The sequence below is a fragment of the Mytilus californianus genome, unplaced genomic scaffold (assembly GCF_021869535.1).
Source record: "Mytilus californianus isolate M0D057914Y unplaced genomic scaffold, xbMytCali1.0.p SCAF_8, whole genome shotgun sequence".
Taxonomy (NCBI): domain Eukaryota; kingdom Metazoa; phylum Mollusca; class Bivalvia; order Mytilida; family Mytilidae; genus Mytilus; species Mytilus californianus.
Genome location: NW_026262734.1, coordinates 93,439,972 through 93,467,896, shown reverse-complemented (window position 1 = coordinate 93,467,896; position 27,925 = coordinate 93,439,972). Strand labels below are relative to the sequence as shown.

At 30.9% G+C, this 27,925-nt stretch overlaps 1 protein-coding gene across 1 annotated transcript; it reads left to right on the top strand.

Annotated features, from left to right (window-relative positions):
- The first annotated feature begins 377 nt into the window (after positions 1-377).
- Positions 378-27,533, top strand: LOC127713084 (ubiquitin-associated and SH3 domain-containing protein B-like). Its single transcript, XM_052219680.1, has 12 exons — positions 378-509; positions 6,662-6,715; positions 8,374-8,560; positions 9,633-9,825; positions 12,169-12,338; positions 14,572-14,780; positions 15,089-15,176; positions 16,139-16,409; positions 18,623-18,742; positions 19,171-19,263; positions 20,731-20,967; positions 23,059-27,533. The coding sequence occupies exons 1-12, from the start codon at positions 397-399 to the stop codon at positions 23,307-23,309; spliced, it is 1,986 nt and encodes a 661-aa protein (XP_052075640.1). The 5' UTR covers positions 378-396; the 3' UTR covers positions 23,310-27,533.
- The last annotated feature ends 392 nt before the right edge of the window (positions 27,534-27,925 follow it).

Genomic DNA, 27,925 nt, shown 5'->3' with positions numbered 1-27,925 from the left:
ATTGTGAAGTCCATTATTTAAAGATATTTCCATATGCAAGCTCTGCTAGGACTAATTTCTAAACTAATTCTAATATATTACATAACATATTTAGTGTGATAGTCCCAGGTTATTAGAAGACTCCTGAATTTTTATTTCCGTCAAGTAATTTTGGTTTCACCTATTTTAAACTATGCGACTTATCGGAATTTATTTAATACTTTATACAAAGGTTTTTTTTTAATAATTTACGCACATTTTTAAATAGCCTGGCATCCTGACCCAATCTAATACTTCGTCGATAGGAAGCAAGCAGTTGGCCAGGATCCCAGGCTAATTTTTAAACCCCAATCGTCCCTCACCGGAAATGATTTCGAATTATCTCCCTTAATCAGAAGCAGGAAGTGCAGACGAGAAATGGCTTCTGCAGATTTACCAACCAGACATCACCGGAATGACACGATTAAGAGAAAACAGACTCCATCTGCACTTGATATTTTGATGCAGATGGGGTTCCCAAAGCAACGAGCGTATGTTTTTATTTCAATATTGATTTTACTATTTACATTTCTTAAGAAAAATCGAAGATAGAACACGACATATTCTGACAATCTTAAAATCTGTCAGTGACATGCATGATATGTGTAGCAGTACAACAATTTATGTTATCTGAAAGAATATTATGAAGAATGATCTAACATATTCCTATTCATGGGCTTATTTCAAAGGGGCAGTATAGTTCTCTGGATATTTATTTATGACCTCAACTTTGATTTTATACAAAACAAGTATTTTTATGTTTTATGCAATTTTATAGAACTTTTTCCAGTTTCTTTAATTCAATCATTTTGGGAAGAGAACAACTAAACAGTTTCATTATGGTATATATGTTGATAAATCTATGAAATGATAATAAAGTTTTTTATATATAGGCTAGCCTACATTTCTTTTATTTGGTTGTTTACTTTTTAAATCGTGTTAAAACTGTAATGTAAAACATGACTTGTAACACTAATAATAGAAAATTTCTTTTTGGTGTGAAGTCATGCAAGACAATCCCAAATGATGTGACTGTATAGAAAGTCTAGATTTTAACATCTCTTTAAAAGGTTATTTGCCCAAGGATGATGTACACATATGTTTTTGTATATTTGTTAGAGCAAAAACAAAACATTAATCACAAACAATGACAAAATAAGTATCTTCAACATGTTTAAAAACATGTTAAATAGAGGTGTTTTAATTTTTTATTAGAAAAAACAAAAATGATAAAATTATTCATAGGACAAATGTCATGAATGTAGGAAGAAACAAGGAAAGCCCATGTCAGGCATGGAAATCTGCAGAACAAAATTTTCAAGTAGGAAAAGGAACTTTGGTCTATAGTTCCATTTGCTTTATAAGACAGATTAAAGAGATGGAAGAGAAATAAGCCTATTGATTTGAGTGTTGAGAAGTCTAATGTCATTGTTAACTTAGGGAAAATAAGAAACACACACACACAGGCACAAGAAAAAAGGCCAAATATAATATGAACCATGATGCAGGTGCTAACTGGTGAGCTCACAAAGATTATTGGTGTTTAACAAGTTTATTTCAAATGTTTGTCATTTACTTCTCAGCATGCTCAGCACTGACAGCAGCATTGTCAGTTGACCCAGTCTTTACAGTTTCAGTCCCATATATGGCAGATTCCATATAAGAAATTGAAATGTCTGTCAAAATGAATAAATAAATAAAAATAATAATTACTGTTATTTTAAAGATAATCTGTGAATGTTTTGAGGAATAATGATGTTAGAAGAAATTATAAAAATTTTTTTTGGATATGATTGTTTCCGTTTAAAGTAGAAATGATTAAAACTAGTTGAAAAAATTTTGACAGAATTAACTCCCATTTTTTTACACAATGTTTATGTGTTGCAATGCTTTATGTTGACACTTGTATACTGGTATTTACTAGTGTAGTCTGGTTATTCAAACATCCCTGTTCCCAAATTTGTTACATTTTTTAGTCAAAAACATCTGTGATATATATTTTTTTTCACTTTCAAATATCTTGCTTTATAGCTCAGTGTCTGTCAATAAATCTTATGTCAGGAACATCGCTGTAAAAACTTTCAAAATCATTGTAGGTTCCAATATATGCCAGTTAAAACTGTAAGTCATGCTGTGCATAAGAAAAAACAGTGACACATGTTGATTCTTTCATTTAACTTTATTCAAGCAATAGTTTTAACTTATATGTTTCCTACATAGGATCTGTCAAACTTGTTTTCTTATGTCTGAAACATTTGAATGTGCTAACAGTTAAAGTTCTTTGACCTGTAGTGAAATCTTGTTAGATGTTAGGCTGCAGTATTTTCCAGGAGTTTTAAAAATGACTTTCAACTAGGATTTAATTTCCTATGTCAGTCAAAAAAAACAAATATATATTGTCTGTCAAAATATCTTATGTATGAAAAATCTTATGTCAGAATCAAGTCTGTCAAAATCTTATGTCAGAAACTCAATTTGTCTGTCAAATCTTATGTCAGAAATAATAAAGTCTGTCAAATCTTATGTCAGAAAAAATAAAGTCTCAAATCTTATGTCAGAAATAATAAAGTCTGTCAAATCTTATGTCAGAAAAAATAAAGTCTGTCAAATCTTATGTCAGAAACAATAAAGTCTGTCAAATCTTATGTCAGAAACAATAAAGTCTGTCAAATCTTATGTCAGAAACATAATATTTAAGGCTTCGTTTATTTAAAAAGGATGATGCTCATAATTTTTTTTGGTCAAATTGTCTATCTTTATTAGTAAAGCATGTATTCAAAAACAGAAGTTCATTGCTTATGATTTTTGCCTAACGTGCTTATGGGAGTTGTTTCACTTTCTTATATGGAATCTGCCATATGGTATCTCATGTATATACATAACATTCTGTAAAGAAAGAAAATTATTTAATTTAAAAAAAATTTCTAGCATTCTCAGAGAAACAACAATGTCAGACAAGATCAAGTAACAGGCAGTTATATAATCACCATATTATTGAAGTTTAATTAATTTCTTTTGCACGAATGGTCTCTACAAATCAAATTTGAAATGATGCCATTGAAATGAATTTTATTATTGGTTGCAAAATAGGATTTTAGTTGACACTTACAATGTACTATTTTGGTGATTGGTTTATATCTATTAAAATAAGCTTTTCATTTTTGGATGAATTTCCAGTGATAGTTGTAACTTGATAACAATGGGAAAAAATGAACCGATAGGAAATAAATAATGATTGGAATGATTTTGAAAAAAAGATAATCTGTCACGTTTATGGTTACAAAATTAATCTAACTAAGTAGAGGTAACCATGCATGGCTAAGTATCTTCATAGAAGTAAATAGCCATGCATGCATCACTACCCCTCCTTAGTCATGTTAGTAATAGATTATTTTCAGAAATTAGTAACTACATGTAGATACTCAAGATTTCAAATTTTTTAGAAAAAAATAATTCCTTGTTACTGTCATAGCTGTTAGAAACATATGATTTCATTGTCTTTATGATTGCAATACAATGTATATTTTTAATTTATCATCTAGTCTTGAATTGTTCAAAGGTGTTGTGTATTCAATTTCGAATATTGGGAGTATTTGTTTTTAGCCATGCATGCTTGTATAGCATAGAGAGTTTTTTTTTTATGTAAACAGGGTTGAACTGTTGAATACATGGGTATAATACTGGGGTACCCAAATACAGGAATCACTTTTCAATGATAAAAATATAGAATTTGGAGTTTACAACATTTTGCCCATAGACACCTTTACTTAAACGATCATCTACATAAAAGTTGATAGCCTAAAATATAAATTAGGATTTTTGGAGGCCATTTAAGATTTTCTTTCTATTCAGCATGTTCAGTTTTCATTTGAAATGATATATGGTTTAAAAGAGGAAACTCTTGCTGTTTATTTGAACACTTGTGCATGTGGACACCATAATTATCAATTTATTTCAAGGACAGAAATTCCAAATGCAACGATGCATCTTTAGTATTTTGTGTTAATTATCTTAAGATTAAGAGGAAATTATCTACTTATTGTAGGAGCAATATATATATATGATTTCCTGTTAAGTTTAAGATTATTTAGAGTCTTTTGTCAACTTTCAAGTCTCCTGTAATTTACTGTTTAAGATATCCTTTCCTTCAAAAATTAATTTTATGAGCTCTTTTTACCATGTGCTTTAGTTCAGCAGTAAATCCCATGTTTGAAGATGTTGGTTGATCAGTATGAAGATGTTAGCATTACTATTGAAATAAAATCCTGATTTTTTTTTTTAAAAATCCCACAAATGACATGACTCATATATACATGTTATTGTACATACATGTATGTACATGTGGTATACTTGTCAATGAAATGGTGACTGAATGAATGCTTTAAGAAATCACTACTTAAACTGTTAAATAGTCTTAGTTATTTACCTAAAATGTAAAACTTGACAAAAGAATTCTGAATAACAAATAAAAAATCTGATAATATTAAGAAAAATGTTTATTAATATGTTTATCAATGTTTAAAGGGTAAATAAGTAAATTTAAGAAAAATTTAATGTGGGAATAGACCAAACTTATGTTAAAGTTATGATTAGTGGCATAACACATTAATTACAAAATTTAGATATCTGATAAACTCAAGTTCAACTAAAATAAAAAAAACCAACATATTTACTGAATTCTCATGATACTAGCATAACTGGTGATTATGACTGAAATATTGTTTCATGTTTTTGATGTCTTGAGTCTTTAACCAAAGTGTTAACACATCTGCAGACACCAACATCCCTAATGGTGACAGGGGAATAAAAATATAGTCACCATTAGTCTTCCTCTGACCGGCAGTAAACCCCTTGACAAAGTGGTCTGTTTAGCCGTATGGGATGTACAAGTTTGCAGCCATGTCTGTTGAGAATGGGGATGTTAAAACTCGTGTAGAGAGAGTGTCACACTCTTTGCACGTTAAGGACACTTGCAACAACCCTTTGAGGGGTCATTAGGTGGCCTGTTGCCAGGCTAAATTTTTGTTCCTATCCAATTTACAATGTACCCTCATTGACATTTTCCTGTGGCAGTCCAAATTTTTCTGACCTTAATCCTGGATGGCCTCTAATTTACAGGACTTACCGATGGTATTTATTTTTAATTTGTTCTCTTTCTGAACATGCATGAGATATTTACCACTGGATGTAAGGCAACCAACAATCAACCATCAGACACCAACATTCACCATGAAACGTTACTGTATGACAGTAGTCTTCATGAAAGCATTTTGGCCTACTCAGCAAATCAGTAACAATTTTTCTCAAAATTTCTATTAACCTGACAGTAAAAAATGTAATATATAAATTATATTTGACTCATCTTTTATAAAAGATACTCCATTTGTACTCTGTCCTTTTTACTTTTTCACTGCAGTATTGGAATTTAGAAATCAGTGTTTTTTATTTGTTTTTTTTAAGGACTGTGTCAAGCATGTAAACAATGCTATCACACCCAATCATCATAAATTCATAATCATAATAACCTTTTATTCAACAGTATTTCATTTATAACCATGGAAAAGTGATTTTTACCTAAATCACCACACAATTATAAGACCATGTATATGTTACATGTATCAGACTGTCTATTTTGTATCGGGAACATCACCCATTTGATTCACCTTAAAATAGTAAGAGTGAGTTTAAAGTGCATTCTTTTGTTGCTTACTGACTTTAAGTGTGCACATTATTAAATGGACCAGTGTACAATAGAGTTTTATTTTACAAATCAAAGAGATTATTTCATATCAGGAAGAATATTTACTTCCTGTTTAAGATAGTAAATAAAATCATATTTAAATAAGAAGCAAGAGGACTTGTATGGGATATTTGATATCAAATGAAAATCTCTTGATTTTTATATAAAATGTTTATATTTATAAATGTTTAATAAAAAGGCACTGTACATTTTGTTTTATGATATACATTTTTTATCTACATTACCCACTAATTAAACTGTCACTTGCGGTCTGTTTTCGTGGTCTTTACTTATTTCTTAGGAACCAGTACAATATTTTGATCTCTAATTTTACTTATGATGTTCAATTTTCAATTGTGTCATTTTGACTGAGTGTGATTCTGTGAATGGGGTATATGATCATGATATTACATGCATAGCAGTAGACACTTTTCCTGTCAATGCACCCAATCCTTAACTTACTCCTTTTTAAGTTCATGTGTTTCCCAAAATTTTTGTTCACCAATATTTAATTTTGATTTGTCTGTTCTAAATCGATATGTATAACATGCATAATGTCACCTTGATTTATCCACTGTAGCTATAGGTTATTTGTCTGTTCCATTTGTCATAAAATTGAGAATGGAAACTGGGAATGTGTCAAAGAGACAACAACCCAACCAAACAGCAGAAAATAGCCCATGGCCACTAATGGGTCTTCAACACAGCAATAAAATCCTGCACCCAGAGGTGGTCTTCAGCTGGCCCATGAACAAAAATGTGTACTAGGTTCATGTACATGCAGCCTTATTGAAATATCTAGGTGAAATTCAAACTGATATAAATGATTTCAGGATAAATGTACAAGGACTTTTATAGATTTTTCTGTAATATAATTATACATGTATGTATTGAATTTTGCAGAGAGAAGGCTATAGCTGCTACTGGTGATAATGGTGTACAGCTAGCATCAGACTGGTAAGATTAAAGGCAAACCAAGGCAAATATGGGCAAAACAAACAAATACCAATCAAATGTGATATTGTCTATGTTTATACACATACATTAATTCAACTATTTTCCATGAAGAAAGAAACATATATTCCTTTTTAAAGTGACATTCATTTCACTCTTTGAAATGACATATATTATATAGCAATGCTCCAAAATATGAAAGGTTGAACAAGAGTATTGTAATAAATTTAACGGTTATGCTCAACTCATCAATTTTAGCGAAATTGAAATATTTATAAGGGACATAAATTTTGATATCAGACATCATATTAAAAATCAAACAATATGAACTTTACCTGTTTAAACATGTTAAAAGGCAGTGTTTCCCAAACTGTGTCTGACCAACAAAATGTCAGACAAAAAATCATTTGGTCAGACAGAAATTTTCAATGGTTGAACATATAGAAGAAATAGTCAAATTTCTTTTTCGGTCAGACAAACCCTAAAACAGTTTGGCACAGACTGAAAAGGGCAAACAAGATGGTCAATATCAATAAAAGGAGATGGGAGTTCAACATACAGTCTTTAAAGAAAACGAGTCAATAAGATTTATTATACATGTACTTCATTTTATAACGCCAGATTTTGATTGGTTAATACAAGGGAGATAAATTTACTCTATCCCATGGATAATACTCTATTACCCTTCATCAAGACGCTAAAGATTAATTGTGCATATTACATGTATTATCAAATAAGGATGATGGTTATGTACATTTGTACATTAATAAGACATCATAGTTCATTACTTTTAATTTGAAATATAATAAACAGTATACATAATGGCAGACCATTCAGTATCACAAATTGAATTACACATAGCTGAGAGGTTGATAAAGCAGATTGGTACCCCATAAAAATAAAAATTGTCAATCTTGGCTTAGCGAATAGCGGCTGTTAACCCTAAGTTGATTATTTTTTCTATGTGTTATTTATATAAAATGTAATTGCTCTAAAAGGTGATGAATGAATTGAGCAGGAGCCATCAAATTTTCCATTAATCAAAACATGAAGATAAAATAACTAATTGTTGACAAATTTCATGACTTGGGTCTGTTACTTGTTCATTTGATAGGCAGGTTAAAATTTGTTATTGAGTTATACGGTACTTTTTGTACATTTTGTATTTGGTACTCTCTGAAGGTGGACAGTTTATCTCAATCTTTCATCCACCAATGTTGTAAACATTTTTGGAGAAATTATAAGAATATACATGTAAAGTTGATTTAAAGTTGAAATAATGTAACTTTTTGTTAATCATGTTAATCTTGCATAAATTAGACCAAAACTTGTTCAGAGACTGATAAGCAGAAGTTGGAGAAATATAGTCTAGATCAGCTTTTCAATTTTTACTGTCAAAACCAAAAAGGGAAGGCATTTTGATTGGATAAACAAATTTGTTGTAAGTGTTTGAGAATCTTGCTGGTAATCTGAAGAAAAAAAAAATGACAAGATGTACATGTATAATCTATAGTTAAGTAACCAATTGCCTTGATTACTCTCTGAAGGTGGACAGTTTATCTTTTGTCCACCTATAATCATGATAATACTAACTAAATGTACCATCACATTACTAAACCTTAAAAAACTTAATATATTCAAATGTTTTTTTCTCTTTACAGGCTACTGTCCCATGTGCACGATCCTACCTTAGACAGCAACATTCCTAGAGAGTATATCCTGTACTTATGTCCTGTCGGACCCCTACAAAAACAGCTGACAGAATTCTGGGAAAAGAGCCAGAACACATGTGGATTTAATGGAGCCCATTCTTATTTTCCACATGTTACGTTATGTCCTTTCTTCAAAGTATGTAAATTTTATAAATAATTTGGGTAGTTAAATTTAAATAAATATTTATCATGTTTATGGGACACAAAGGTTTACAGAACACAGTGTTCAAAAATCTAGATGTTTGGTAGCTAACGCTCAAGTAATGATGAAATAGATTCTTTTTTTCGGAATGCAGTATCATGCAGTGTTCTCTGTAGAGTATTTTATCAACAAAGGAAATGGTGAAAACAAATTTTATTGGATGAACTATGCATCATTTGTTTGAATGGTACTGTAGATACTTTAATTTTATACAAGTGCCTCTGCACAAAAAGAGTTATAACCTATTACATTGATTTCCCAGTGAAATAAAAACCGATAATTTCACATGTGAAATAAACTGAAGTCATACAACAATTGGTGTTGTCAAGAAGACGTTGTTGCTGATGTCGGATCAAAACAGATTGTGAATGCGTAAAAAAAGTTAAAGTTCCTTTTATTTTCTACTTTAATTTCATAAAAAAGTCAATGTAATAAAAAGAATAACTAATCAAAGAATTCAAATATTGAAAAATATTCAACACATGACCAAACAACACTGATAATTAACTCATGCGCTACATGCATTCGTGAATTAATGTGTTGTTTTCTGTCCCTCATTGAATATTTTGCTCTCTTTGAATTCTTCTATTGGTTATTCTATAAATCTTTGTTATATCCTATTGCCTTTAAAAACTTCAGGACTTCTTTGACCAGTGACAATTCAATCTCAGTTATCCAAAATGAAGAAGCGGTAAAATAGATTTACAATAAAGAAAAGGTGATGTTGTATGATTGCCAAATAGACAACAATCCTCAAACGTTTAATTGTTGATAACGCTTAATTTTACAAAACAAAATTCTACTACAATAGTATCCACTAAAGTAAGAGACGTTATAACTAAGTCACATGATATACCTTTCCATACTTATTAAAGATAACTTCCAACAACTGCTTAGAATAAAACATTTGTAAAGTATTGACAGTATTATCATTTAAATGCATTATGCATGTTAAGCTCAGATTGTCTGCCTTACAGCACTGACAATGCTTTGATTCGTTTTTCAGTGTGATGACAATAAAGTGCATGTCTTGAGTGAAGCCTTGGCCAAAATGGAAGAGAAATTAAGTCAGTGTCCAGGAAAATTACAGCTAGACTTCTTCAGCCAAGTGAATTTTATTGGATTGTTTATCAGAGATCAGCATTATGACTTCCTTATGAAAATTGCAGATGATTTTTCTGCAGAAATTAGAAAATCAGGTCATTATTAACAATAATGTGAAAAGAAATTTGAAATAATTTAGAAAATTACTATTTTATTAAATTTTTAACTGTACTTGTTCTATCATGTCTATGTTCTAATCCAATAAATATATCCCTGCATTACAAGGAAGGGTATATAATTAGTGAGAGGGATGTACATCCATCCATAACAATTTCTTCTAAACCAAAAAGTAAATTTCACCGAAAACATGATCTTTATTCGTTAGGTATTGCTCTTGTGCATCTCCTATTTTATTTTAAGATCAGAATGTTTTTTTATAGGATTCTTGTACCAAAACATGGACTTTGTCCTTTCATATTTTAGGGGTTGATCAACACCATTTAAACCATGGCCAATGAACAAATTATACTCAAACTTTCATAGATTCTTCAGGACATAATGGCATAGTGCACCTCCTATTTAGCTATTTGAACAGAATAATTTCTGGGGTTCCCATGCAAAAACATGAACTTTGCCCTTTCAGTTTATGATTGTTACATGTTCCATCCACAACTTCTCCTAAACAATTGAATGGATTTCAATCAAACTTTTTTTATTAATTTCTGGGTTTTCTCTAACAAAATCAGGGACTTTTTTGCCCTTTTGTGTTATTTTTTTCTTCATTACATAATGCCGTTATGCACATATTAATAGAATTATTATATGACAGGTGATTTTTATGTCCCTGATGCTAGGCTGAGGGGTCATTTAAATTTAGGTTGACCCTTACCCAAAATTGGTTTCCATCCTCTAACTTTAGTTTACCTTAACCAATTAATTATTGTATATGATAAAAAGACAGTGCTTGTTACCACCAAACACAGATCAAGTTCAATTTTAGATGGTGTCACTTTTACAGTTTTTGAGTTATGTCCCTTTATGAATTGAAAATTACCAAATTTGTTCTATTGAGTACTCTTGAGTGTTGCCTCTTTATTATTGGGAACATTTCTTTTGTTTGCACTCTATGTACTGACCAAATATTTCATTTCCACACTCAAAAGTTTGAATTTGTTCATTGACTCTTGCATTTAACAAGTGCATCCCATGGACACATTCTTTTTATTTTATTTTGAAATAATGAATATGTTGTTTTGAGGAATTTCTTAGATGTATATGTTATTTTTCAAGTTGAATTTAACATGTACAAGTAATAATGTAATTTTATGAAAGTCTATATGATTTTAAGGGCTTCCATAAAATGATAAACAAACATGATCTTTACCTTGTTAGTGGTGTCAAGTGGGACATGATATAGGGAGATGGGTACAAATGTAGCAATTTGCAAGTTATGCTCACTGTACTTCTAGTTTGTACAGAGATGTTTTCAGTTTTTCTGAATCAGTTATCTAGTTTATGCTTGACAGCCCTCAATTTAGTCTACTGAAATGGTCGCCTGGGCGACTTTAAAAGCTGATTGGCGACCAAAAATTCATAACTGGTTACCATTTAGGCTATTAGAATATTGAAAATCTGGCGACCTATCGGGCAATCACAAGTGCTTCTGCACAAATCCGATGAGATTTTTACTATACTTGGGCTTTGGGCTTCCACTTAACGTCGCAGACTGTTTAAATTTTACAACATGTACAATGTCAATGAATATAAAAAATATCAAATAAATCACGTGGTTTTTAACAGTTGATTTACACAAACTATTTTCTACACTCGTCAGCATAATAACACAACAAAAACTTAATACTTTTATTTCACAAGGGTTGTTTAGCTATAAGAAAAAAATGTAGGCGACCTGAAATTATTTCCTGGCCACTGAAATTTTGAGTTGGCCACTAAATTTTCATGTCTGGTGGCCAATTGGCAACCTCATTTCAGAAGCTACTTTGAGGGCTGCTTGAAAATGATATTTAAGTTTTTGTGCTTTGTGAGATTTGTGTGAAAGTGACACTTCTAAAAGTGATTTTAGGGGTTTTTGAATATATTTGAATGATTTTCAGATAATTTTAGTTCAAGTCAAAGTCAAAGTCCCTATTTAAACAGCATTGAACTGATCGATTAGCTTTTATCAATTTACAGCTCTCAACTTTAGGACTAGTTAGTCATTGTTAGTGGTAAACCTTTTGTGTAGATTTGTTTGGGGGTAGTATATTCTATCTAAACTTAGTTTAATTTGATTGAACATAAAACATTTACATAAAAGTGGATATACTTGTATCGGTAACTATTGAACCTCTTCGAGATATTTGTTTAATATCCTAATAGTAGATATTTTACAGATCTATAAACTACTTTACTGCAAAGTGTTTTATGTAAAACAAAAATGCAAATGTGAATTAGTTTCAAAAGTCTCAGCTAATGCAAATATACTTTAATATCTATAGGTGTTAATCTAGAGCCTCACAGAAAACAGCTACACATGACATTAGCATACCAGTATCCCACAGAACAGCATGAAGCCTTGCTCAAACTAGCCAAAGAAATAGATTTGTCAGCTGACGTTAGATGGGACTACAGGTTATATTCTAGGGATGCCAGATCTGGGCAGACAGAGGTATCATTACAATAATTAAAATTTATAGTTCAGAAAGGTTGTAGACCAAAGTCTGCATGGATGAGCAGTGTTGTTTATAAAGTAAATGATGGGCTTACCTTGATTCTAGTAGGGGACCTTGGTGGCAGAGTGGTCTGTGAAGTCAAACTATTGTATCTCTAGCCTGTCAACACTGAGGTTGTGAGTTCCAATCCCACACAGGCCAGGTGCACTCGACTTCAATCTTAATTGACTAGGATTGTCAGTTTTCCTATCGAAGGTCTGTGGTTCCCTCAGGGCACTCCGGCTTCCTCCACCAATAATAAATGACTGTCACAAAATAGCGCAATAGTGTTGAAAGTGGATTTAAACACCAATCAATCAATCAATAAATTGATTCTAGTAGTAGGTTACTCTTCATTAAATGCAGTAGTATTTTATTCCTTGATCTCAATTGGTAGAGTAGTAGCTAATTCTTCCAGGTCACAGGTTTAATTTGCAGAGTATAAATTGTGGAAAGAAAACTAAGGTTCATTTTTTGGAAAGGGGTTTTGTGCATTATAGCAGACCTAACAATATAACATTGATTATGAAAACACTTGATTTTTGGTAACCAGTAGAGATAAGGAAGAAAGATGCACATTGAAATTCCAAAGTAACAAACAACGGACAATTGTTTCTAGATTTGAGTGATCAGTCTACTGCAAGTTTCTGGCATTGATTAAATATGTAAAATACCTTAACACATCATTTCACAAGTGAATTTTTCACTCACCAACTAATAGTGAACTATTCAATTAAAAATCTAATAAAATAATTTAAAAAAAATGAAAACAAAAAAAAACCAAAAAGGGTGAACCCCATTTTTGTCGAGCCTTCGACTTTTGTCGAAAAAGCGAGACATAGCGATCCTACATAACGTCGTCGGTGCGGCGGCGGCCACAAATATTCACTCTGTGGTTAAAGTTTTTGAAATTTTAATAACTTTCTTAAACTATCCTGGATTTGTACCAAACTTGGACAGAAGCTTGTTTATGATCATAAGATAGTATCCAGAAGTAAATTTTGTAAAAAAAAAAATCCGTTTTTTCCATATTTTACTTATAAATGGACTTAGTTTTTCTGCCAGGAAACATTACATTCACTCTGTGGTTCAAGTTTTTAAAATTTTAATAACTTTCTTAAACTATCCTGGATTTCTACTAAACTTGGACAGAAGCTTGTTTATGATCATAAGATAGTATCCAGAAGTTAATTTTATAAAAAAAAGATTCCATTTTTTCCGTATTTTACTTATAAATGGACTTAAGTTATTCTGCCAGGAAACATTACATTCACTCTGTGGTTCAAGTTTTTAAAATTTTAATAACTTTCTTAAACTATCCTGGATTTGTACCAAACTTGGACAGAAGATTGTTTATGATCAAAAGCTAGTGTCTAGAAGGAAATTTAGTAAAAATGTTGTTCCTGTTATTTTACTTATAAATGGACTTAATTTTTCTTCCAGTTAGCATTACAAACAGTGCAGTTAAAGTTTTTAAAACATTTGTTAGATTCATAAACTATCCTGGATTTTTACCAGACTCGGACAGAAGCTTCTTACAATCAAAAGATAGTATCGAGAGGAATATTTTTATCAAATTTTTTCCTCATTTTTGTTGAGCCTGCGATTAACAGCAAAAGTAGGCAAGACACTGGGTTCCGCAGAACCCTTACAAATTTTTTATTTCATATTCCTATATAAGTCAAATCAAAGAACAAGTGTGACAAACATTTTAGAAATAGGGAGATATGCCATTTGGTATCGTGTTACCATAAAATACCATTTCAAAAATGAATTTTACTCACCAACTAAAATATGAGATTTGCATTTTATATTTGATAATTTTAGAAATAGATTCATTAGTTGTTGTTTACGAAATAAGCAGTGCTACTTGGCGAGTCTTAACAGACATGACATATAAAAGAAATGAATTTAATAATCAGAATGGATGAACTACTGTGAATTTCGCTTATTTTTTTGGGATACTTATTTTTGTGGACTAAGGAAAAATTTCATTTTTCATGGATATTTGATAATGATTTTCTGGTATTTCCAAAGTATACATACTAATCTGCAGTAAATGTGTACTTTGATGAATATTTAAATTTGTGGTTCTCCATTACCCAAGTTATCTACAAAACTTGGTATCAAGCAAGTAATAATGAATCCACAGTAATAACATGTTAATATATTTATACTCATTGCTTATAGGTCAGGAAAGTGATTAAATGTTACACACATCAACTTGGTGATGAATTGGAGCTGATTGAAGGAGATTTTATTTCCGTGGATCCAGCCGAAGTTGAGAAAAGTAAAGATCGTTGGTATCATGGTACTTCCTGGTTAACAGGGAATACTGGGATGTTTCCTGGAACCTACACTAAAAAAACACAGGAGACATTTGCATGGACCAAACAAAGGTAATATATATTAGCAAAAAAGTTTCTGATATTAACCTACAGTGCTTTAAATAATTCTCTTGAAATTTTAACACAACTTAAGGATTAACAGAAGAAAGAACCCATTTGATTTCAAAAATGTCAATTTTGCTTAATTTCAGTGTAAATTCTTCTCTTCTGAAATAGCTAATGATTTTAAGCCTACATGTTTAGAATGCCTTAATCTTTACACTGTGAAAGTATATTGGTCTCATAATTTTTTTCTGATAAGGTTCTTTTGAGCATGTTGTCAATTTGTATAGCTGACTATGAACTTATTTACACTTCAGATCCTACCCACTTGTAGAAGGACCAGCTCACTCCATTACAAATGGTTTCCATACTGAAGTTGCTCATGATGAAAATCAATATGCACTGGTAAAGAGACTTTATTATTTGCCTTCAAATTATCTAGTATTGCTGCTTTTTGGGTTTACTGATTGCAATAATGTACTATGCAAGCATTACCTTTTGGCAGTGAAAGCTATATATAAATATATATTTTCTATCATAAATGTAATATTTAAGAAAAAAAATCTAATTTTAAAAGTTTATTTGATTAAGTTTCTGGTCTTCTCTATAGTTTCTTCTTTTTTTTTTCATTTCATTATATTTCTTGAGAACACTAGTGACTTTGCTTCTTTCTTCACGGAAAGTGGTGCTTTTCTGGCAGCATTGTTGACGGTGTCAACAATAGCTAAGTTTACTGCTTAAGTCAGTTTTATAGGAACTACGTATGATAAATCAATGATATTTTCCACAAAGTTGAATTACTCTCAGTAGATATCAGTTTGATGACTAGTTTGTGGCCCTGCCCCTGAGGTCATGGTCCAGTCATTGACTGAATTAATTGGCAATTTTTTATGTAAAGTTTTCTGCTTAAGTCAGTTTGATATGAACTACTTATGATAGACTATTGAAATTTTCTATAAGTTGTATTACTATCATTTTATATCAGTTTGGGAATTATTTCAAGGCCTTGCCCCCATAGGTCATTGTCCAGTGATTTTCAATTAATGGCCAATTTTCAATGTGAATTTTTCTGCTTAAGTTAGGTTAATGATATTTTCAGTTTCATTATAATTAGTACATTTCAGTTTGATGATCACTTTGAAGTGCTGCACTCTAATATCTGATTGTCATGGTCCAGCAACTTTGAAGTTGCTGCCCATCAGATTGTCTACTTCTGAATTTTCTGCTGACAGGCAAGACATATCTCTGTGTCAATAGTTTATTTTTTGGAAATGTTTATTATTTAAAAAAAAATTAACTATGTACTGGTTTAAGCATGATAAAAATAATGCTATGTTCATCATCATTATCCGTGATATTTTCATCAGGTTGTTAAAAACAGACCACACGATTCCCCTAAGTTCACGAGATCTCATCCTCCAAAAAAAACAAGAGCTGATTCACCTCCACCGAAACTGCCACCGACAAAAATAAATCGAGCTGATTCAAATCCAACAAAAACAACTCGAGCCGAATCACCACCACCAAAACTGCCACCAAAGAAATCTGGTCCATGTAAGCTGTTTATCATGAGGCATGGTGAACGTCCTGACTTTTCACTGGGGAGAAGCTGGTTCGAAGAAGCATTTGATGATGATGGTAGGTTTTTTTGTTTATGTATGGAGTGAAAAGGTATGCTGTTAAAAACCACTGTGGTTACATGATGAGAGTAAAATACATTTATCAGTACAGATCATCAATGTTAAAATCTTTTTACTTGTCATGTTTGTCGGATCTTATCTGTATTTAGGTATTTGTATGAGTTATGATTTTTTGTGCAAATTGTGACTTGGGTATTATTACAGAAAATGATAAATATGACTTTTTTTCATCTATAAAATTTGTTCAGGCTTTCTTTCTAAAATACTCACCACTCAATGACTTTCAATTGAAGTTTCTTCTGACCCTCTTTAAGGAATGCAGTATGATTGAAACGAGAAAAATTTATAAAAATCGAAAGGTGTCTTCCAAAATAGTCTCACATAAGTGGTTTTCGACTGGCATCCTTTTACTTAATGTTAGGTAATTTTTGACTTTGTGTACATACAATCAAACCTGAGTAAACTGGACCCTGAATAAACCTGTTTCCTGTCCATTCTGGCCGAACATTAAAGTCCCATTTTTTCCCCTTCAAAGTCTTTGTTAAAATACCCTTTGTAAACCGGACTCTGTGTATTCTGAATTCCAGTCTAATGATGCAGTCCCAATACTCATTATTACATCAATTATTACCTGTCAATACCAGTTTGTCCAATTAATTTAAAAGATAACAGTATTGATTGATATATGCAATCAAAACATATTTGTTTATACAAGATGGCTTTTCAGGATAATCAATTAGCCAGGTGTTAAACCGTGAACTTATACATGGTACAGTAGTGAGCTGTTGTATTATTGAAACACTATAAAAGTGTAAATTAAACTAAAAGACACACCAAATATATTTCGGATAGGAATTACTTTGTAACTTCGATATTTTTTTCCAAATCGCAGAGTAAGAATTCAAAATTTACTTTGTGTTTTCGAAATTCTGGGTTCCCTGTTGTGAACCACTAAACCAATGACCCTGATAATGAAGAACACACGGATGACGATGGGTATCATACACTGTACGACAATGTTTCAATGGGTATCGTACACTGTACGACAATGTTTCGACTGTGATGAAATTTCGTTTGATAAAACTCTGGCTTTTTAATTGGCTATACCAACGTCGGAAATGAGCGATGAAAGTAAAACGAAACTCTCGTGTCACAATTCAAACAACGCGAGGATTCTGGATGCAAATGAAAACAATGAACACAAAGTGAAGGTAAAACTGACAAGTCAGAGACTGATATGCTACTGAGGTCTATTTGACATACGAGGATATATGTCAAAAAAGGTTAAAATATTTTTTTTTTTAATAAGAGGAACAACTAGTTTCTTAAATTTCTATAGCCAATGAATAAGAAGATTCAAAACAATGATTGTGCAAAGTCATTGTGTTTTGTATTTTATATCAGTTTATAATTTACAATCAGACTGAACTTTTACATGCATTATATCGGATGTCACAAGTCATTAACCTCCGGTCAAAACGGAAACCTGAATAAACCGGCTCACTGTCCAAACTGGCCCTTTTTCATAGTACCATAGCCGCCTGGTTTATACAGGTTTTACTGTATATAGATATTGTAATGGATGTCTAAAATATCTCAAAATTATCTTATTTTATCTATTATCAAATAGCAATATATAAAACAAAATGATTAGAACTGTTTTAGTGAGTTGCTTCTGTCTTCTAGATTCAAGCAATCAATAAGGTACTCTATCCTGAAATTAGAACATTAACATAAGCTGTACTTTGTTATGTATCCTCCCTATTTATTTTGAGTTATTATGGAAAAAATTTGCAAAACAAAATGATTTCTGGTGTTCTTTTTGTCATAACCGTCAGTTTCCGATGTTATGCCTGCTACTTCCTTCCACTGTAGGTATTTCCTGTCAGCGTGGATCACACATAGTAAGTTGTGTTTTTAAAATGGCAACCAATAAAATAATAAATACTATAGATGAATCCAAATTTTTCAAATGCAGTATACAAGTTCTCCACTATATTAGTTGCACATATGAAAAATACAATTATAAAAAAATGTCAGTCTCCCAGTATTTACCATTAGCAGACAAAATTATTTTTGGGCTATTTTTTCACAAACAACCCTTCATTTGTTACTCATAACTTATAATGCTATGGCAAATGAGGACAGTCATTTCTCATGTCCTAGTTATTTGAACTGAATTGTAATTTATTTTTTAAAATTTTTTCATAGGTGTGTATACAAGAAAAAATATAAATTTGCCAGAGAAGATGTATAAAAGGAAGACATATTTAGAGTATAACTACGATCCGCCATTGACAGAGGTTGGAAAGTTTCAGGCTAAAATTGCTGGTAAGTACTTAATTATATTACAAATGACCATTGGATGGTAGTTTTTGATCAAGTATCATTCAGACTTCTTGTTTCAGTTTGAAATTACTTGATATTTTTGGGTCCAAGTCTGAAAAAAGGCAATTTTCAGAATCCTTGTATATTTTTGTGTCATTTATTTGTATGCCTAAATTAAGAAATTAATGTGAGGTTTTCATTAATGCAAATATTGCAACATGATGAGTATCACAATAATACAAGCTTGATTCTAACATCTGATCAATATATCTTTATGCAAATTTCCTTAAATCGCAATAATTAATCTCAAATTTTTGTCCATTCTATAAAAATTGCAATAATATATGCCTGCAAAATTTTTGCAATTTACTGCAATCAGATGTGTTTGTTTCAGAGGCCACTTTTTATTAATCACTTCTGTTTATTTGCAGGTGAATATTTACTGAAAACAAACTGCAGTATATCTCACATTTACACGTCACCTTCTTTACGCTGTGTCCAGACTGCAGTAGAAGTTTATAAAGGTAGGTCAGGTGATAAAAAATATATGATCTTAGTTTGAGGATCCTTAATATTTCAAATTATAAAGACCTCTTATAAAGAAGCCCAGCTGTTTATTTACACCTATTTGCATGTTGACCCATGTTACAGAAAAGCACCAATGAAAATTAAAAACCAATTGTTCAGAGAACAATTGAAGGTCTTTCCACATCAATTTTCTAAATTAATGGTGAAAAGCTACTTCCGATTTATTCAAAAGTAAAAAGGTTAAGATAATGGACAATTGACATGTGGAAACTTTATCTCATAAGGTTTGTAATAACTATGTCACGCATTGACAAAAACACAGTATTGTTCTCAAATTAACATACATTGTAAACATACAATTTTTCAAGATTTCAGATGAAAAAATGTCTTAATGACGCTGACTTTCACTCATATTAATCACTATAACAATGGAACAAAGTTTAAAAAAAGTGGGGGTATACTGTTTTACCTCTGTCTGTCCTTCCGTCAGTTCATCCATCCATCCGTCATTCCGTTCGCCCCATGAATATTTTTGTTGCATTTATCTCAGAAACTACTTGACAAGGATTTCTGAAATTTGGTTTCAGGGTTTATATTAGTAAGTTACACCGTGTGATGCGTTTATAGATTCATCACTCAACAACTTCCTGTTTACCGAACACTTGTATTATTTTACACATGATAGCCAAGTTGAAAATTTTCGTCACATTTTTCTCAGGAACTACTTGACAAGGATTTCTGAAATTTTGTTTCAGGGTTTATATAAGTAAGTTACACCGTGTGATGCGTTTTCAGATTCATCACTCAACAACTTCCTGTTTACCGAACACTTGTATTATTTTACACATGATAGCCAAGTTGAAAATTTTCTTCACATTTTTCTCAGGAACTACTTGACAAGGATTTCTGAAATTTTGTTTCAGGGTTTATACAAGTCAGCTATACCGTGTGATGCATTTTTCAGATTCATCACTCAACAACTTCCTGTTAACCGAAGTATTTCGGCGGGGGTATCATCAGTGAGCAGTAGCTCACAGTTTTACTTGTTTACAACTGTGTCTTAATTTCCCATAATTCAGTTATATAAATTCATAACACAGCGTGCTAGTGATCTAATATGATATATATACAGGGTTAATAAATTCCATATGGGTTCGAGCATAAAGACATGTGGGAACTGTGAATTTTTAATATTAGGTCAGTTGGGTTTGGTTTATTTTAATTACAAAATTAGCATCACCCATCTGACCTAATATTAAATATTCAAAGTTCCCACATGTCTTTATTCCAATGATATTCCTAGTAGAAGTTTATAGTAATATTAAAATAAGATAAAATGATTACAGTGGAAATTTTAATTCAATATTTATAGATAAAACTTTACATCTGAAGCGATTTTATATATGTGTATATATGGTAATTTGAAAAATGGTATCATATTAGTTTCTGTTTATATATTTTAGTGTTAGGGCTAACAAATAAAATCAAAATAGAACCAGGTCTATTCGAATGGACTTATCATGTAGGAGTGCCAAAATTCATGGACCCCCAGGAGCTGACTGATGTGGGTCTACCAATATTTACAAACCATTGTCCACAGTTTGTTAGAGAGGACTTGGACCCTGATGAAACTGTTGAGGAACTCTACCACCGGTGTAACAGAGCTACAAGAGAGATACTCAAATCACATGAAAAAAGTGGTAAGATCTATTGACATTGTCACTTCATTTGGAGTTCTGCAGCACTTGATCTACTGACATTATTTATTAAAAAAATCACTTTTGTACACAAAATTTCTCTTGCAAGGTCAAAAGTTTATGCCATTACTTTTTTTTTTTTTTTTCAATACTTGATCTTGAGACATAAAATATTGGTTGTGTTCACAAAGTTTCTCTTTAAGGATGTTCGCTTCTATGTTTCAAAATAATAAGCTTTTTAAAAGACTGTGATAAATTGATAGTATGTAAATAAAGGAACTAAAAAAGCAGAAAAAAATGAAGTGTGCTTGTTTTCGAGATATAAGCCGTTGCAAAATTGGCGGGAAATGATTCTCTCTAGATTTTTCATTCATTTAACATTGGCACCTTTTTGCTTTCATACACTATGAAAAAAAACAAGGATTTTATAGGATTTTCAGAAATGGTTAGTTAAACTATATGTAATAAAAATATGAATAGAAAAGCGGGATTTTTTTTATTGGTACTACATCGATAAAACTAGAGGATTCCGAATATCTGACAAAAAGTCAAAAACATGAGTAGCAAACATCCTTAAGGATGTACTTAGGTGAGGTTTAGGAATTTGAGTCAAATGTTCAGACTCCTTAGTTTTTTTTCTTTAATACAGGGTAAAATATTTTGCCCCATAACACCCATTTTTCTTTTCATATAAGACTTTAGTAGCTTTTAAAAGGTCATTTACCAAAATTTAAGCAGATTCTAGATTTCTTTTCTTTCGATTTGAGAACCAAATAATACCATCTATGCAAATATAAGTTAAAAGTCTGAGTCAGCCTTTTCCCTCCACTTTTTAAAAATCAAATATCTTGAAAAGGAGCTCCATAACCTATCAATATTTTTAGCTTATTTTGTTCCTTAACTAATGCTCTTCCAACTTATAGTATCAATTTTAAAGTCTTGATTTTTATAATTTCACCTAAGTACATCCTTAAGTCTTATGACATCTAAATTTGACATTTTACTTTGTCATTGTTTGGAATGGTACATCATTGAGCTATAGACATGTTATATCAGTTTTGTTCACAAATTTTCTCTTCAAGTCTTGCGACATCTAAATGTTACGTTTTACATTGTCATTATTTGGAATTATACATCATTGGACTATAGACTGGATTCATCATTTTTCTTCAAGTACCAATTTTAGTAGATTTTGGGGTAATATGCTATTAAACCTCGAAATCAAATATCCACAAAAACATACAATTTTCCTCAATTCACGAAAAAAATTGGTTCCAATGAAAATAATTGAATCAGTCAGCAGTATTCATAAAACAATCACTTTTGCACAAAAGTTTTCATGCGATATCAAAATGTTAAGGTATCACTATCATTGATGTATTGTCATGTCAGACAAATAGAACTGTAGTGTGTTTAATATCTTTTCACAGTTAGAATATGTACATGTATTGACCTTATTGGTACCAATTTGAAATGCACCAGATGCACATGTCTGACAATGCATGTCTCTACAGTGATGCTTGATGTATAAAGGTTTTGAAAATCCAAAACTTAATACAAACAATGACAAGAGTGTAAAACTTAAAGGCTACAAGTAAAACCAAACCCATTAAGGGCTATTCCATTAAAATGTATGTGGGAGGGTAGGAAGGGACTTTCAAAATATCCCTACAACCAAGAACCATTTTTTAGATAATTTTGCATAATGGTAATAGACACATACTGAAAAAAGACCCATGACCCACATTCAATAATTAAACTTCCCTTCCTACCCTCCCACACACATTTTAATGGAAGAGCCCTAAAGAATCAGAGCTACTTCTGAGGTAGATACATTCCATAATAGTAATAATAATAATAATATTAATAATGATAATAATAATAATGATAATGACTTTATTTAAAGAGGGTGACTCAATAAGCATTCAATGATCTACCTTGAGGCTCTTAATTCAGCCGTCATCTCAGTCATGAAAATAGAATTAGAAAGAAACAAAATTGATTTCTTTAGCAGCACATAAAGTATGTTTAGCTTACCATACTTTCAACAACAGCTACTATTTCTAAGGCTGCATCCTTCTTTTTCTTTTTTAGGAGATAGTGTACTGTTAGTAGGACATTCAGGGACATTGGATCTCTGTTCGAGATCATTGTTAGGTAAACAATCAAAAACTGAACAGCAATACCAAGACTTTATTACAAAAATTCCATTTTGTTGTGCAATCAGTATTCAACAAAGCCTGGACAAAAAGAAATGGACATTCTGTAGTGATCATCATCTTCCATTAAGTATGGGGAAGTGTACAGGTCTGAAGATAGATACGTTAAAACGGGTCATGGAGTAGAAAACAAGTTGTGATATCTACAGCATTCCATTAAAGATTTCCGATGATTTTTTTGTTTTACAAATAATGCTTTGTAAGCAGATAATTTTCCAGCAGCTGCACACATGTATTCTTAAGCAGTAATCATTATTCAGCTGTCCAGCAATTATATATTCATATACTTTTTTAGGTAAAGATTGCATAAAATGCAATCAAAACCCTATGGTACTGACTTGACATATCTTCCAAAGTTGAGCACTACCTTTGATAGTCCAAACAAAATTATGCAGTGAAGTGATCATTCTTTAGATTCTATCCAGTCACTGTCATACAATTAATGATAATATGCTGTACTTTGATATTTAAGTTGCAATATGATGTGTATTTGAATTACCATACTTGTCAAGAAAACATTTTTTTATTGAAAATTACATAAGTAATGCATGGTGTATTAATCTGTTCAACTACAAATGTACAATCATGAACAAAGGAAGATAATTCCAACTAATTTTTTTTATTTTCCTAGCAAAATACAGTTCAACGTTTATTTCAAAATTTACAAAATTGCAAAATGAAAGCAATCTTTACCCTTCAGTGATCACAAGCACTTTGATTCTGTTTTACAAATGGTGCTTTGTAAGCAAATAATTTTCAGACAGCTGCACACATGTATTTTTTAGCAGTTATTATTGAGCTGTCCAACAATTATATATTCATATACTTTTTTAATACTCTTTATTTTTGTCTTACTGTGCAATTAAAATGTAACTTAAGTAGAATTAGAATGACACATTAATTGTGTTCAAGGTAATTACTCAAAAGTTATTATCGTGGGAAATGGTAAAGAAATAATATGTTATGTTCATGTACAATTTGTGTAAAATGTGAAGGGGCTTCTTCCTGTTCATTGAAATCCAACACATTTTGGTGCTCTTTACAGTTGAAGAGCAGTTTTTGTCTATATGAGGTCAATTTATTTATTCACACTGCATCATCTCACAATACTTTCTTGTTAAGATTTAAACTGTCTGAAAACATACTAAATTAAAGATGGGCTCTCCAAATTACAGGATCTAAAACTTTTTCACCAGAAATATGGTAACCATTTGTTTGCCTAAAAACAATTGGCATTTTTTACGGTCCCGGAGCATTCTGATTCTGATGAAGAGGCCATTTTGTCATTAGTATGTTTGAGTTTAAAATTACGCAATCAACCAATCCCATGTTATTTTCTTTCAGTACTTTCTGACTTAAAAAGTGAATGCAAAAAAAAAAATGTATGTGGGTTTTAATGATGATGATGAGAGATACAGCAAGTAAACTGGAAATGATGAAGTAACATTTTAGGGATGTTCCAAACGTTATCAGGCTGGGGGATGGGAAGTACTGAAATTAATAAAATATAGGTGGTTGCATTTTCCTCAAAATTTTTAAGATTGTAAGTAAAATTAATATTTGAATTTATGGGTAGTTGGCGTCTTAAAAAGTGCCTCCCATCCCCCCCCCCCCCCCCCCCACCAATGTGTTTAATTCTGGAACAGCACTTACTTGAAAAGGATTAATGGCAGCTTCCATTTAGATTGCAAACTAAAATTAATGAATTTTTGCTTATGGGATTCAATGCATGAACCAAAAATAATACTTTGTACACATTCCCCTGTAAATGAAAATGAAATAATTTTATTCATAATTATCATTAAATTGCCTTTTAATTTGTTGTATGATTTCAGTTTTTTTTTTTTATTTGATTTATCACTTTGAAAACTTAATTGAACTTTATTGAAGAGTTTCAAGCTCAATACTACCTACCATGACAAGAAAATATTTATTATTCATTTTTTGTGTAAATTTTTTTTTGCAAATCCAAAATTAAAAGGACATGCAGACCCCTAAATGTCCCATCTGATGTTATAAACAGATGTGTAAAAAATGTGAAGTATTGAAATCAGTACAGCTTGATTTATATGATATTTTCTACAACAAATTTCAACACTTGACATTTTATTCCCATGCCTACAATAATATGGGAACATTCCATTTTCTGGATTGTGGGAGAACCTGTTCCACCATCCCATATGAGGTTAAAGTTTTGGGGTAAGGTAGTTTACTTTGAAGTTATGGTCATCCTTTTGAACTTAGTACACACGTTCATTATGTTGTTAACTTTGAAAATATATACCAAATTCTTTAGTTCACTAAACTTGGAAATGTGATGATGCAATAAGGGTATGGTGTCCTATGTACACATGTTCTTGTTTGAAATAACTTGTGATAATTTAAAAATAGAATTGCAAATATTGATGTCATAAACTGTAAATAAAACTAAATAAATGTATCATTGGTTTATTCTTTAAAATTCAGAATGTGTATATAAAGAAGTAACAGTGCTGATTAATGAATTCATAACGAACAAAAAACATATTTCTAGTAGTAGTACTTAAATATAGTAAAGTTGCCATAATCAAATATTGGTATACTTGAATATATGTACTGTGGATTCATTTTTCTTCGTTGGATGCTAATTTTCGTTGATTTTGTGGGTAAAGGGGAACCACAAATTTAAATGTTCAACAAAGTATAAATGTTCTATAGGTTTGTGAGCAGTCTTAGGAAAAATCATGAAATCAAGTATCCACTAAAATACAAACTTTCCTCATTCCACGAAAATTGGTACTCAGGAAAATGAATGAATCCACAGTATCATGTATTATTTTATTTTAAAGAATTTTGTTAGCCTTGTTTACCTTTTTATATTTGTTTTAATGATTTAATGTACATGTATTAGATTTTGAAAATGAAAAATTTCAAATATGAGAAATTGATGTACTCCAGTTTTGATAGGTATGATGTTTTTCTGAACCAGAGAACCTCTGTCAATGTACATCATACATGTACATGAACTGACTGCTGAAACATTTTGTCTTGATCAGTCAGTTTACTTATGTGAAATAATATTAGTTACACAGTGTGCATCTAAGACATGTTTTTGTCTAAAAGCATGAAAAAATTACAATTATGGTTTGTTAACAATGTAACGTATTTTCAAAAGACACCACACCGTTTTTTTTTTTAAAGGAACCTAGCTCTACTATTAACTGTGTATTTAAAATAAAACATGCCCACTGACCTAATATTAGATATACACAGTTTCCACGTGTTAGCTTTTAACTAATTAAAACTTATTCTTTTGTTCATAGTATTTGTAATTTTAATATATTCATTATTTTCTCATGTAATAATTGAAGTTATTTCATCTGCTTACCTATTAATTGTCAATAAAGTATTTCTTTTGTCTGCAGAGGGCTATTAGCTATGAAATAGCTAAATGAATAAACAAGAATACAGATGATTATGATCATCCTTACTTTATTGATTGATTGATTGGTGTTTAACACCACTTTCAACACTATTGCATCCTTACTTTAAAGTAGTATTAGCAAACTAAATAAAAGTTCTTTATATATTTGCAAACAAATAAGTTTTTTTATGCTAAAACTGTAAAAACATAGTATATATTCAATTAGTCTTGTTTTGTAGCTTCTAACTGTGTAAAATGCTCATAATTTGTCTAAAGTGTAAAAAAAACACTATAATTTCAAAATGAAAAGACAGGTATTAAAAAATACTTTAAGAAAAAGAAAATTGGAAAAATATGATCACCATTTTCTTGTTATTGCTACAAAAAGAAATTTTGTATTAAAATTATCTATACCATCTTTTATAGAGTTAAATCGTCTGGAGTTATCTCCCATCATAATTCATTTAGTTTTTTAATAAATTAAAAAGTTTTTTTTTAAACTTGTCAAAATTTTGTTTCTAACAGATAAAATAGTGTTAAGTCTTGCTTTGAAGGGAAATTGATAGATGGAAATAAAATGCATTTCTGTAATTTATAATGGCTAATTTCAGTATAAACCTATATAGATCTTATGAGGTTTATAACTTTTTCTTTCATCAAAACTGTTTTAGTTAAAGTGGCATCATTGAAATGGGCCTATGTTCTTTATTTTGTTTCTGTACAAAATAACTTGAAATGTACTGAAATTACTATCATTGTTCTTTAATCAATACACCTAGGTACTTAATCCAGCTGGACTGGACAGTTTTTGTCATTTTATTTGTGATATTGTTTTTGATAAACAGTTGTTTTGTTTGTTTGTTTTTTATGCTGTTTTCATTAGTCTCACAATGATTTTACCATACATATATATTGCTATAAGTTTACTATTAAATATTATACCAAGATTTCCTTGTTTTGTTAACTATATGTTGTTCATGTCCTTTCATACTAGGTTTTCAGATAAAATACCTCTCATTCAGTGAAGCTTTATCAATTTGGTAATGTTCTGTAAATAAAGTAATGACATAAGAACCATAACTCATACTTGGCCCATCATAATATCATTAATTATTAATTAAGAATAAAAACACCCTGCCTATTGCAAGGTTGTGTGCTATTAAAATGAACTCTTCACTCTTAAAAAAACAAGACAGGTAGATTCAAACCATTACCATGTCCCTCACATACAGTGTAGTCTGGGATAATAATACGAGCGTTCTTTTTAGAAGGGGTGGTTTAAAACTTACAAATTGTGGTTGATGGTAGTGAAGAATTTCTAACATTAATATGTTTTAAG

Bases quoted from the DNA above. Each gene is read 5' to 3' on its own strand.
- LOC127713084 (XM_052219680.1), top strand. From the start codon at position 397: ATGGCTTCTGCAGATTTACCAACCAGACATCACCGGAATGACACGATT. The intron at 16,410-18,622 runs GTAGGTTTTTTT...ATTTTTTCATAG, and splicing joins AGAAGCATTTGATGATGATG to GTGTGTATACAAGAAAAAAT. The intron at 20,968-23,058 runs GTAAGATCTATT...TTTCTTTTTTAG, and splicing joins CAAATCACATGAAAAAAGTG to GAGATAGTGTACTGTTAGTA.